At 38.0% G+C, this 11,851-nt stretch overlaps 1 protein-coding gene across 1 annotated transcript; it reads left to right on the top strand.

Moving 5' to 3' along the window:
* The first annotated feature begins 2,786 nt into the window (after nucleotides 1-2,786).
* Nucleotides 2,787-11,205, top strand: LOC129778457 (protein MEMO1). Its single transcript, XM_055785354.1, has 7 exons — nucleotides 2,787-3,062; nucleotides 3,150-3,284; nucleotides 3,715-3,796; nucleotides 3,910-3,978; nucleotides 4,046-4,270; nucleotides 10,115-10,439; nucleotides 10,503-11,205. The coding sequence occupies exons 2-7, from the start codon at nucleotides 3,236-3,238 to the stop codon at nucleotides 10,632-10,634; spliced, it is 882 nt and encodes a 293-aa protein (XP_055641329.1). The 5' UTR covers nucleotides 2,787-3,062; nucleotides 3,150-3,235; the 3' UTR covers nucleotides 10,635-11,205.
* Nucleotides 11,206-11,851: the final 646 nt, after the last annotated feature.

Below are 11,851 nucleotides of genomic sequence, written 5' to 3'. Positions count from 1 at the left end.
ACATCCATCTACAAATACACAAGTAACATCAATTCATCTAAAGCAGGGAGCATCTCCGACGAGCTGGAAGCATTTTTGAATGAGCACAATGAGTTATCGAAATTCTTCAAATCACATTTGCTCGGATTACAAAATGACAATCACGCTATTGCCATCAACCCTGATAAAACATCAGCTGGAGAGCACGTGTGTAGATCCAAAGCACAAGCGCTGCTGGAATCATGATAGCACGGTGACACGAGAAATTTAATGCGAAGAAAAAACAATAATCTGGAATTCATCGTTGACACACACCGTTCATACGACCCTCGCTATGTTCTTCTTCAATGGCACTAACGTTCCCAAGGTTTGCCTTCTCAACGTAGTACTACTTACGTCATTTTTATTAGTAAATAGTTGAGATTTCGATGACGAACAATACGCCTTGAATGTATTCTGGAGTGGCAAGCTCAAGAATACGCGTGACTACAGTGCAAGTCAGAAGGGTTTCTTTAACGAAAAATCTCTTGCATGATTTAATATTTATGAACATGCGACGGAACAAACAGAGGGCGCGCTCGAAGGATTTTTATGTTTATCATATGGTGATTTGACATGGTCAAGAAACTTCGTAAGCTGTGCCAACAATTTATGGTCGACATATACGCGAAGGTAAAGATTGAACGACTGCAATTCTTACTACACAATCAACAAAAGCGGTACGAGGAATAATACATTCACTTGCGAGACACTATCATGAGCAACGCCAACACAGCTTTAGATATAGCCAGGCCAAAGCGCAATGCATTGTCATGACATTGCGCGTGTGTTCAAACACAAAATGAAGTTCGATCGTATTCGTCCCCACATATTGTTGGTTGTATTCTGTGGAACGGAAAAAGCGCAATTTTGCATTCTGTTCAAGCTCAAGTCCAATCGAGTTGAGCAAATGTGGCAACCTTGCCACGCAATTCGACGTAAACAACATTGGTCTCCATGTTCCATTTCTATAAAGCAAAAATAGTAATGGTTTTTCGGGTGGAATAAACACACAAAAATTAGCATTCAAACACATTCAAAACAAATTTAGCATCCAAACGAAATCGAATAATAATTTTCATTCAAATTTCAACAATTTAGAATTATTTCCGGAATTATGCCGATCATATAGAGAGTAAATAGAACCACAAATACGGATGACTTATTTTGACCATTGTTTCGCGACAAGGCGAACGAATTTAATTGAAATTTGATTGAATTTTAATTGAAAACTATTGAAACACGAGTTGATTTGGGAACAAATGCTGTTTGTGTTTCCCACAATGCTTTTTCGTACAACTGTTTGAAATTTGGCAGACTTTGATCAAAAGACATAGATACACACATACGTAATTGGCTTGAATCTTTTTAGCCGCAAACAACCTCCCCCCGCCCCCCTAATGTTGATATATGATTTGTCTGCATTCCTATTAAGCTTGCATTACTTTTTACTTCCAGAATTGAGAATCAGCATGCGTAAGTTTTTAAACACGGTGGCGAATTTACGTTCTTCTGATGAAAATCCGAGATTCTTTCAATTGTTTCATTTCTTTCTTGTTCTAAAATGTTATGATCGAAGATAATTTAAAAAAATGTTCAGCCTCAGTGAACTAGGTCGAAAAATGTCACCTAGAGTATTATTGCCTCCTAAATTTCTGTCCTCCATATCCAAGTCTTTCTCAATAACATCCTCCCTTTCATGCTGTGAATTCACATCTTTGTTAATTCCGGATTCAGAATCTTGAATAAAGTTAAAAACAAAATTATGTAGCTGCTGGACACACAAAACTTCATTATCTTTGCATCCAGAGCGAACCAAGTCCATGCTAACTATTAATATAATATTATCACACAACTCATTAATATTTTGTAACGGCTCTTCAGTAATTAGATAAATAGTATATATATTGACTCACTTTTGCTGTTTTTGACAAAATAATATCTCAATAAATGAAAATAAATTAAATTAAAAAATTATTATACTTGGTTCGTTATGGCTGAACGCAATTTTGAATAACGCAGATCAGCCCTCTTAACACGATTTTACACTCCAGGGCAGCCCTCTGACTATCTTACTTATCAGATTCCGACGACAAGTGTTCCTGTCCGAAACAGAAAAATCTGATAAAGATTCGGATAAATAGGAAAAACTGTCTTTTGAAGAAAACGATCAGTATCGCCCAATGCCATGTTGTTGGTTTGTGGTTCGCTCTGTTTGAATGTAATTTAGTCCTTTTCGCAGTCTGCTACACAGAATTTTTGTTTTGGAGCCGTTGTCAATTGTCCGAATGACATGGTTGATTTATTGTCGATAGATTATCAGTTTCTGCATCCAGTGGTGTAAGTAACTCAATTTTGAAAAAAATGGCACTTGGTTCGTTCTGGTAGAACCCGACCAATTAGCAATACTAATGCAAGGCACTTCAGAGCATACCTGGTTAACCGTCTATGAACGATGGTCTGCGATAGTGCGACCAAGGCGCCTAGAAGTATATCCTAAGGTGGGCCAACTTGCTAAAACCACTCTTCAGCCATCTTGGAAGTCTACTGTGTTTTGTTTGTTAACAAAACACAATACGCTAGTGCCGAAGCTCGCTCGTGATCAGTCCGTCTCTTTCACGCTTCAAGCAAATAATTCCCCTTCTGCTTTCCTTCGTACTGTTTTCATATACCGCTCCCCTAACCAACTTAGTGACTAAACGGCCTCACCTTAGGATATACTTCTAGGCGCCTTGAGTGCGACAACTGCACGGTTGACAGCCAGTCCACAGACAAAGGACAAGAAAAAGTCACCGTCGCAATCTTGTGTTATTAAGTAGGGTGCAGCAGCAGCAACAGCAAACAGCAGCTTGGCAGCTCGTTCGGAAAAATATCACATTCGTTCCAGTTCACGCTTGTGAAAATAGTAATAATTAACACTTGAATACCTTCTTGTGTGGTATTCAATTTCGCAAATGGTTTAGGAGTTAGTGAATGCGTTTGTTTGACCTATTAAGTTGCTACGAAAAAGTCATCTGCGAAAGTAAAAAAAAGACCTCTCGAAGGTAAGGGCATCTCGTCTGCAGCAAACGGGAGAGAGGGAGATAAGAATAAGAAAGTTATTCATCGTCATCTTTTTTGTCCATCATTAGAAACACAGCGGGGAAGGAAAGAAAGTTTGCGTCAATCGCTCGCGTTTGCACTTTGTCGGGTTACTACCGAAAAGCAGTCACACAGGATGACCTATCGGGAGGCATCGCACGCCGGAAGTTGGTACACGGATTCAGGTATGTTTGTTTGCCCTCGGGGCACCATCAACATTGCTTTTTTAAATGTCGTTTTCCAATTAATTGCTTCCTGGGAAGTGATAAAATTTGGAAAGACTGCATTTCTCATGTTTATTTACATTTCGGCCGCAGTGATGCCAGACTTTCTGTTGCTACTGGGATAAAGTTAAACATTTATATTGTTTAATTTGCTTACATTTTTATTATTTTTGTCGGAAACATGTAGAAAATAGGATGTTTGTTAAATTTGAAACATGGTTTTATAACGAAATGTATCACAATATATTTTTAGCATCACTGCATTTCCCTTCGTATAAATGGTATAAATATTTACGGTCATTAGAAAATCTCACCTTTGCCTTTTTCCTTCATTCGTTGCGTCAAACTAGTTTATTCCCTTACTTATTCTTTCTTTTCGTCTATCGCACAGGTTCGGAGTTAAATCGACAACTGTCCAAATGGTTGGATGACGCCGATCTTACCTTTGGACCGGCCCGCGCAATTATCGCACCGTAATTATTGTTCCCTCTCTTCCGCTTCACTTGGAGGCGTTCGGAGAGGGAGAGAGAGACATTTGTCTTCCCGATCTCACGCATAATGAACTGATTGTTATTTTTATTCGTAGACACGCGGGATATCGCTACTGTGGTGCCTGTGGAGCTTGGGCTTACCGACAGATCAGTCCGGCCGTGGTGTAACTATTCCGTTCAGCTAAATAACTATTCGGATGAGTACTATATATGTCTTGTTCGTTATTCCAGAAAGCGTGTTTTCATCCTGGGACCATCTCACCATGTGCGACTGTCACGCTGTGCCCTCTCGGCGGCCCAATACTGCCGTACGCCACTGTACGACCTTAAGGTGGATCAGCAGGTCAATGCTGAGCTGGAAGCGACGGGCCACTTCAAGTGGATGGACCAGAAGACGGACGAGGATGAGCATAGCATCGAAATGCACCTTCCCTATGTTGCCAAAGTGATGGAAGAGTAAGTTTCTGAGCGAATGGGAGCTGCATATGACCAATACACACTGCCTAACTTCTATGTGACTGGCGCTCAAAGTGCACGAGTGCTAGAGAGCATGATGTGGGCAAGATATTGCGCAATTGGAAAGTTCGATATTCGATATTCAAAATGAACAGCACACAATTGAGGCACTGGGTTCTCCCCGGACAAACTGAGATAGTCGTCTTTTCTAGGAAGCACAGCCAGTACAACCAGAAACTGCATATTTTGGGTGGAATAATAACTCATTTCATGTTATTTCTGATATTTTGGAGTCTAGTACTACTCCAACTATACTTGGGGAGCCCATATTAGGCATCTGAATTAAAAAAAATGGGTGGGTTATATCTATGATATCACCGCAAGGTTGACGTGGTACTACCTTAACTTAGCAATCATTTGTTTGTATTGATTAAATTTTTGATTGAATGAAACAATTTCCGAATTGAATTCAATTCAATATATTTGCTTTGTGAGTAAAGAGATTGAATAAATGTCATGTAAGGTCAATTCATGCATTGTGATAGATTATGTTCTTCGTTGCAAGTAAATTTAGTGACAGTCCTTTTAGGTTTGGTATGATGCCTGGAACAAAATATGTGAACGGAAAAATTATCAAACGATTATTTTATTTTACATTTCCCTCTAAAGTTTGTATCTCTCAAGTGTACGTACTTCTCGAACCGCGAATGTGCTTTAATTGATGAACTCCAGGCACTCAGTTTCGATTTTGACATGTACGTCGAACGCATATTGTTTGATCAATAGGCGTTATCGTAGTAAAAGATTATCAACATTTTGCCTAATCAACATATGGTATGCGTAGAAATTCATTAAAAATGTATTAAAATTCAAAACCTTGCCTTCCAGCGTCACCCTCTCCTTTTCGAAACTTTGAACTTATATCCCGGTACAGAAATTAAAGACATAGTCCTTATAAATTATAAATTCTTAGATTTTAGTTATTACACAAAATAACGAAAATGTAAGAAAATTAATGTATGTGACACTAAGCCTTTCGTATGCTAACACCTAGCATTCCGGAGGTTCGGGTTCGATTCTCGTTCTGGTCGGGGTTTTTTTGACGTAGGACTACGTCTTTCATTTCTATACCGGGGTGTAAAATCAAAGTTTCGAAAACGAAAGCGTTACGCCGGAGATCGAGGTTTTGAGCGTTAATAGCTCCTAAACAACTGAACGAAATGGTATGATAAACACTTCATTCGAAAGATAAAATGTCTACGCGTTCTATACTTGTTACCTTTTGATCCAAAAAACTTGTTTCAATAGTCTTAAAATTGCTTTCAAAACAGGCTATTGAAATCACCAATCGGTATATAAGCGAGCGCCGCTCGGAAATCCACTCAGTTCTAATTGAACAGCGATTGGAGCATGTTGTCGCTGTTGTGGTGAAGCTCTTCATTTATCATGAAAGCGCGGATGAACGGTGTCACCAAGAGCCTGTTTGTGCACCTTAGGCTAGAAGGGAATCCATCAGGAGGAGAGTGATGCCAAAAACGGTTCCCCGGGAAGATCTCGAAGCAGCCGCTACACACACACACATACATGCGCGGAATTCTTTCCGTTTGGATGCCATTCAGCATCGAGAAGGATCCGAAAAATAATCTACCAGTTCCTCTGGGAATTTAAAAATACATTCATGTGAAAGAGTTTATTTGAATGTTTTCTATTCATGTAACACTGTGACCAAATATTTTTCGATCAAGTACAGGTGGTTATCGAGTTAGTATTAACCACTGGTGGGCTTCCAGTATCGAGGAAAATGTGGAAATATCTAATCGTTACTGAAAATAATCTGCCAGTTCCTCTGGGAATTTAAAATTACATTCATGTGAAAGAGTTTATTTTAATGTTTTCTATCCATTAAATATCCATATAATACATTTGGGTTTGTGATTTGTCAATCAAGTACAGTTAGCAGGTTAGCTTCTGAAGATTATTCTTCAGAACAAGGTTTTTCGTATCCTATATTGGATGCATAAAACCTTGTGCCTCCAACGTAACGCTCTCGTTTTCGAAGTCTCCCAAATATTCATTTATTCATTCATTCAGAATGGGTTTAGATTCAACTTCAAACAAATGATCTCTAAATCAACGATAGTCCTACGTCACCCTTGCGGTTATACCATAGATATAACCCACTTCCTGTTTTTTTTCGTGGAAGAAATTTCCTCCGACTTGCACTTTGGTCACGCGTATTCTAGAGCTTGCCACTCAGAATGCATTCAATGTGTGTTGTTCGGCATAGAAATCTGAGCTAAGTTCTAACAAAAATGACGCAAGTAATACTACGTTGAGACGGCGAAATTCCTCTAGGAACGTTAGTGCCACTTAAGAAGAAGCGTTCGTTCCACGGACAATGTGGATACTAAAAATATTACAATTTGAGCTCCACCCGTTTTGCAAATTATTGAGTATAAATAAGCTAAGCTAAACTAGCAGCATTGCTTTTTCATTATTCATCAAACTAGCGATCAGACGACAGCCACGTTTTTCAAATTACCTTTCTCAAGGTCGAGAGTTTAGTTTTGTTTTCCAAATTGGCCTTTTTCAAGGTTGGATGCAAAATAACACAGAAATTTTAAGGCCCCTATAATTCAAACTATGATTATCATTATTCAGTCACAGTCTCGCTTCAGCTAGCAGACAGAATAGAATGGTGTAAGCGTAGTGCGAAGCTTGCTGATCAGACTAGGATTGGGCGATCTCGGATCGATTCTTAGAAAGTCCGATTTCCGATTTTTTGTACTCGAGAAAAGCGATTTTTTTGCTTTAAATCTTAGAATTCAGTTGCTCATAGGATCACTGAATCTGATGTTGAGATCAATTACAGACGAAAGGTTTTTTGTTAGAACTGTCGCCAAAATCAAGAATCGGCTTCGACTAAATGACAGATGTATGGCACGATTGGGTTTTATGGAATCACTGTCAGCTGAGTTCTGGGCGGTTTCTGAATTCCTAATAATGCTTTTTCAATTAATTTATTTAATAAAACGACTGCCCGATGGTACAAGATGAATGCCCTATGACTGTGGCCTCCATGCTGAGGAACACAACAAAATGCTTTTGATGTTTGAAAAAATGAAATTTGTATTCCCTGTTTAATCGAAAAAAATGTTTTTAATTTTGCAAAGATCGATTTTTTGGTACCGATTTAGTCAGTGGATCGATGCCTACGCTGTTTGGAAAATCGATTCGACAAGATCGATCTTTTTATAAAGACCGTCCAATCCTAGATCAGACCTTCTCAGTTCATTCGCCTTTACCCTTAAAAAAGGCCTATTTGGAAAACTAAACTAAACATTTGGTCGCTAGCAGGCTGACTCATAAATCGTGAATGGCTTATTGGCAGAACAAGTTTTAATCTGAGAGTTAATTTGAAAAACTACTCAAATTGACGTTTCAATGCTTCGCGAAACATTCGCGCCTCTCAACAAGTGAAAGCATTCATTCATCGACCCTTTTCAGTGCTACCAAATGTTCGTGTTTCATTCTTGAATTTATATAATGAATGTTTTTCTCGTCAGTTATAAATTTGTAGTTCAAAGTTAACAATGCGGTCGTATCTTGGACATCCAGTGTTTCCACTTAAACATATTTTTCTGTAATGATGCAGATTTTCAGCAAAACAGTTCGGCTGAAAAGTTCATAAGGTTGACGTCTAGATGGCGCCTTTTGCAAAAATCTACTTGACTATCACAAAGCACCATCTTTCAATGGATGTGTGTCAAAATTTGACAGCAATCGGTCGATTGGTTCGTGAGTTACAGCATTGAGAGTGAAGCCACTTTTGTTATTGTGAAAAAAATGGAAAAATCACAAATCAATGAAAACGATGGCAAAATTGGGCTTCGAATTGCTTCCGCATCCAGATCTGGTCCCCAGCGACTATTTTCTGTTCGCAGACCTAAATAGAATGCTCGCTGGCAAGAAATTTAAGACCGATGATGAAGTGATTACCGAAACTGAGGCCTATTTTGAGGAAAAACCGAAAGAGTACTATTAAAATGGTATCGAAAAGTTGCAAGATCGCTGTATCGCCCTCGAAGACAATTATGTTGAATAATAAAGTTTACAGATTATTGAATATTCATGCAGGTTTTATACAGATTTAGTAACAAGAAAAAATAATTTTTAAATATTTAATCATTTTACACAACAATTGACGAACTTAATCAAACAATTTGAACAGTACTGAACTGAACTATTTTTGCCACCGTCAAATGTGTCAAACATAGAAGTAATAGAAATTGTATTTTTTCGCAATATAATGCGAACAAAACAAAAGTTTGAAATCGTTTCGCTACAGAAACTGTGAACGCAATTATCAAATCGAAATTATTTGTTAAAATTCGAGGGGCAAGTGCCTCTGTACAGTTGTCAAACGACATCAAGGCTGAATTCTACAAGACCATGGATAAACAACACGAGGAAGGTAGGGATCAAATGAAACAAAATGAATAAACTTTTTTCGTAGGTTTTCCCTAAAAATACATTTCAAATTTTTCTTATTTGGCATAATTCTTTATGTATCTAAAACTCTCAATCTAAGATATTACACATTTTTAATCAAATAGACCTCTGTGCCAGAAAGAATTGCACAGTAAACTTTTTGCATAGGCCTATAAAATAAAATAAAAACTTATTCAGAAAGCTACTGGCAGAATATATACACTTTACTACAAGTATGCAATTATTACTTCGTACTTGAGTCTAATGCAAAAGTCTTATCTGGTGCAAAATTCGCAATACAGATTTTCTATTTTCTCTACAGATAAAAAAAGATCGTTGAGCTCGGAAGTACAGATTTCAACACACCTTCTTATTTTGTTGTGGCAACACCATGAGTAACACGTTATAAGCATTTGAAATCTTTTTTTCTTGCATGATCAGTGTTTAGATTTTCATTTTACCCATTTTACGTTGTCCTACGTCAAATGGCATGAAAAACTTTCTCCGTACAATTATAGGCAACTGATGGGAACCCATCAAGAGAATTTCATAGAACTGTATCGAACAGGTATTTCCTCAGAAATTGAGAGAATTTGATTTCTCGTCCGATGTCTGCTTATGAAGCCTAATGGCGATCAGATTTTTTAGAGTTTAATCGAGCGGTTTCAAACATAGAGGATGTTGGAGACAGGGCCTTATGATTTAACTTCAATTGACACATCGTCACCCAATAATTAGCCTATCGCCTTTCAAATTCATGCAAACTCATGCAGGCTGAAAATAGAGCTACTTTCCCTTCACGCTCAATAAAAGGAATATCACTGAACCTTCGTACAGTCTCGATTCATTTCACGCTCTTTCTTTCATTCTCCACATTGAAGCGAAATTATCAAATGGTCAAATGAAAATGACGATGTGAAAGAATGTGCAGTATGCCATCAGGCGTAATCATTTGTTGTAAGACTAATATGCCCTCACGTGCCTCTTTTAATACTTTTTTTTTCGAAGATCAGTTTGGAAAAATTATATCGAATGAAACTTTCAATTCAAGGCAACAATCGTTCTTTCAAATGTAAACCTGAAGTGACATATAGCCTTCAAATGATAATGAATAGGGCAAGCGTCTGCTTTGAAGGTCAAATGTAACGACAGCAGAACGAAAAGAAGAGAGAGAATCGATGTTTCGGTATGCGTAGTGAATACATACAATCGAAATCTGCATTGGCTGTAAAGAAAAAAGTAAATAAGTTATTTTCATCTTTTAGTTTCGAAATTTCCAGAAGCCCTGATTGGAGGTCTTATAGAAGTTGGATGAAAAATTAATCGATCGCACAATTTTTAACAACCCCGCAGCTTCCGTGATCAGTTCACAATAGTGCCAATCATGGTCGGTTCGATCAGCAACGAGTGGGAGGAAACGTACGGCAAAATATTGGCCCCCTACCTGGCCGACCCGCAGAATCTCTTTGTGATCTCGTCCGATTTTTGCCACTGGGGAGCCCGCTTCCGGTACACCTACTACGAGGAATCACACGGACCGATCTACAAGTGGATCGAAACGCTCGACAAGATGGGCATGGATCTGATCGAGACGCTCAAGCCGGAAAGCTTCGGCGAGTATTTGCGCAAGTACAACAACACAATCTGCGGACGCCATCCGATCGGTGTGCTGCTTCAGGTATGCTAAACATTTTTGGAAATGTATTCCGTGAACAGATAACATTATTTGGTATGTTTCTAGTCCATTGAGGAGCTGAAGCGACGCGGCTATCGGATGAGTCTCAAATTTCTCAAGTACGACCAAAGCAATCAGTGCTGTGATAGGAAAGATTCCAGCGTAAGCTATGCCTCAGGTTCTTTGATTTTCGAGTGAATACAAAGATTGCAAAGACAAGCACTGATCGGGTAAGAAGAGACATATTTAGCTAGAGAGAGAGAACTCAACGAGGCACTGAAAATGAAAACACGGCAAAGAGATACACGGTTCGAGAGATTTTTGATATATTTATATTTTTCGCCCTCACTTAATATCATCCCTATTGTTTACTTATGATCGAACAACCAACAAATTATATTGATAGAGCATGTTTGTTTCATTTGTGCTAGTTGTGTAAGACCGTAACGTTAGCTGAAACCGTAAATATTAGATGTTTAGAAGAATCACCCATCAACATTGAACTCATCGAGGGGTCCCTCAACGTTGTTTTATACTTTACTAAACAAAAGTATTGTGTTGTGACCCATTCGTAGTGTCACTTAGGACGGAGGGAATGTGCATCGCATCAAACACACCATATATATTTTCAAGTCAGCGAATTTTGCAATTCATTATTTGTCAGGTCTAGTTAAGAAATAAGTTCAAATTGTGTAATAAATTTACTACTGTAATAATATTAATTGTTTGAGTGGATATAAAGATATAAAGATGCTTTAGCGAATCATAATGATGTATTATTTTATTTTAATTGAATAAAATGCTGTTCAGTTTGCAAATGTTACAAGAACGAAAAAATTATAAGAGGTTGTATCTAGGACACGACCGCATATTTTCGACGTAGAACTACGCAATTATATTATGTAATCCACTTGTTTACCACTTCGAATATTATTTTAGAATGCATCCAAATTTTTGTAATAGATTACGTTTTTCGTAACAAATAAATTTGATGAACGTCCTTTTTCGTTTGATATGATGCTTAGGACTACCAAAATAAATGTAAACGGATTAATCGTCAAACGATCATTGTATTTTACATTTCCCTCTGAAATTATTGCACATCTCATGTTTACGTAGTTCTCGAACCGCGAAGGTTCATTTACCTCTAGTATCTGAAATGACGATTTTCCAACGCTTCTCAGTTTAAAAGTACGTTTTAGGGAAAAAATTTCCGGTCTGCACAACGACCAGCGAGTACAAAAATACTCAACACCAAAAAATACCCCTGACTTGCATATTTTGTCAAAGCAGATTCCCTCAGGCACATTCATTTTGAAGTCCGTGTTAGGGAAACACAGCTCGGTGGGAACAAAATACCCCCAGCTTGCATGTATATTTTGCAGAGCGATTTTCCACAGGTACATCAATTTTGA

Source organism: Toxorhynchites rutilus, chromosome 3, assembly GCF_029784135.1.
Source record: "Toxorhynchites rutilus septentrionalis strain SRP chromosome 3, ASM2978413v1, whole genome shotgun sequence".
Classification (NCBI taxonomy): domain Eukaryota; kingdom Metazoa; phylum Arthropoda; class Insecta; order Diptera; family Culicidae; genus Toxorhynchites; species Toxorhynchites rutilus.
Note: the sequence above shows the minus strand (reverse complement) of the source record. Positions and strands in the feature narration are given on the sequence as shown.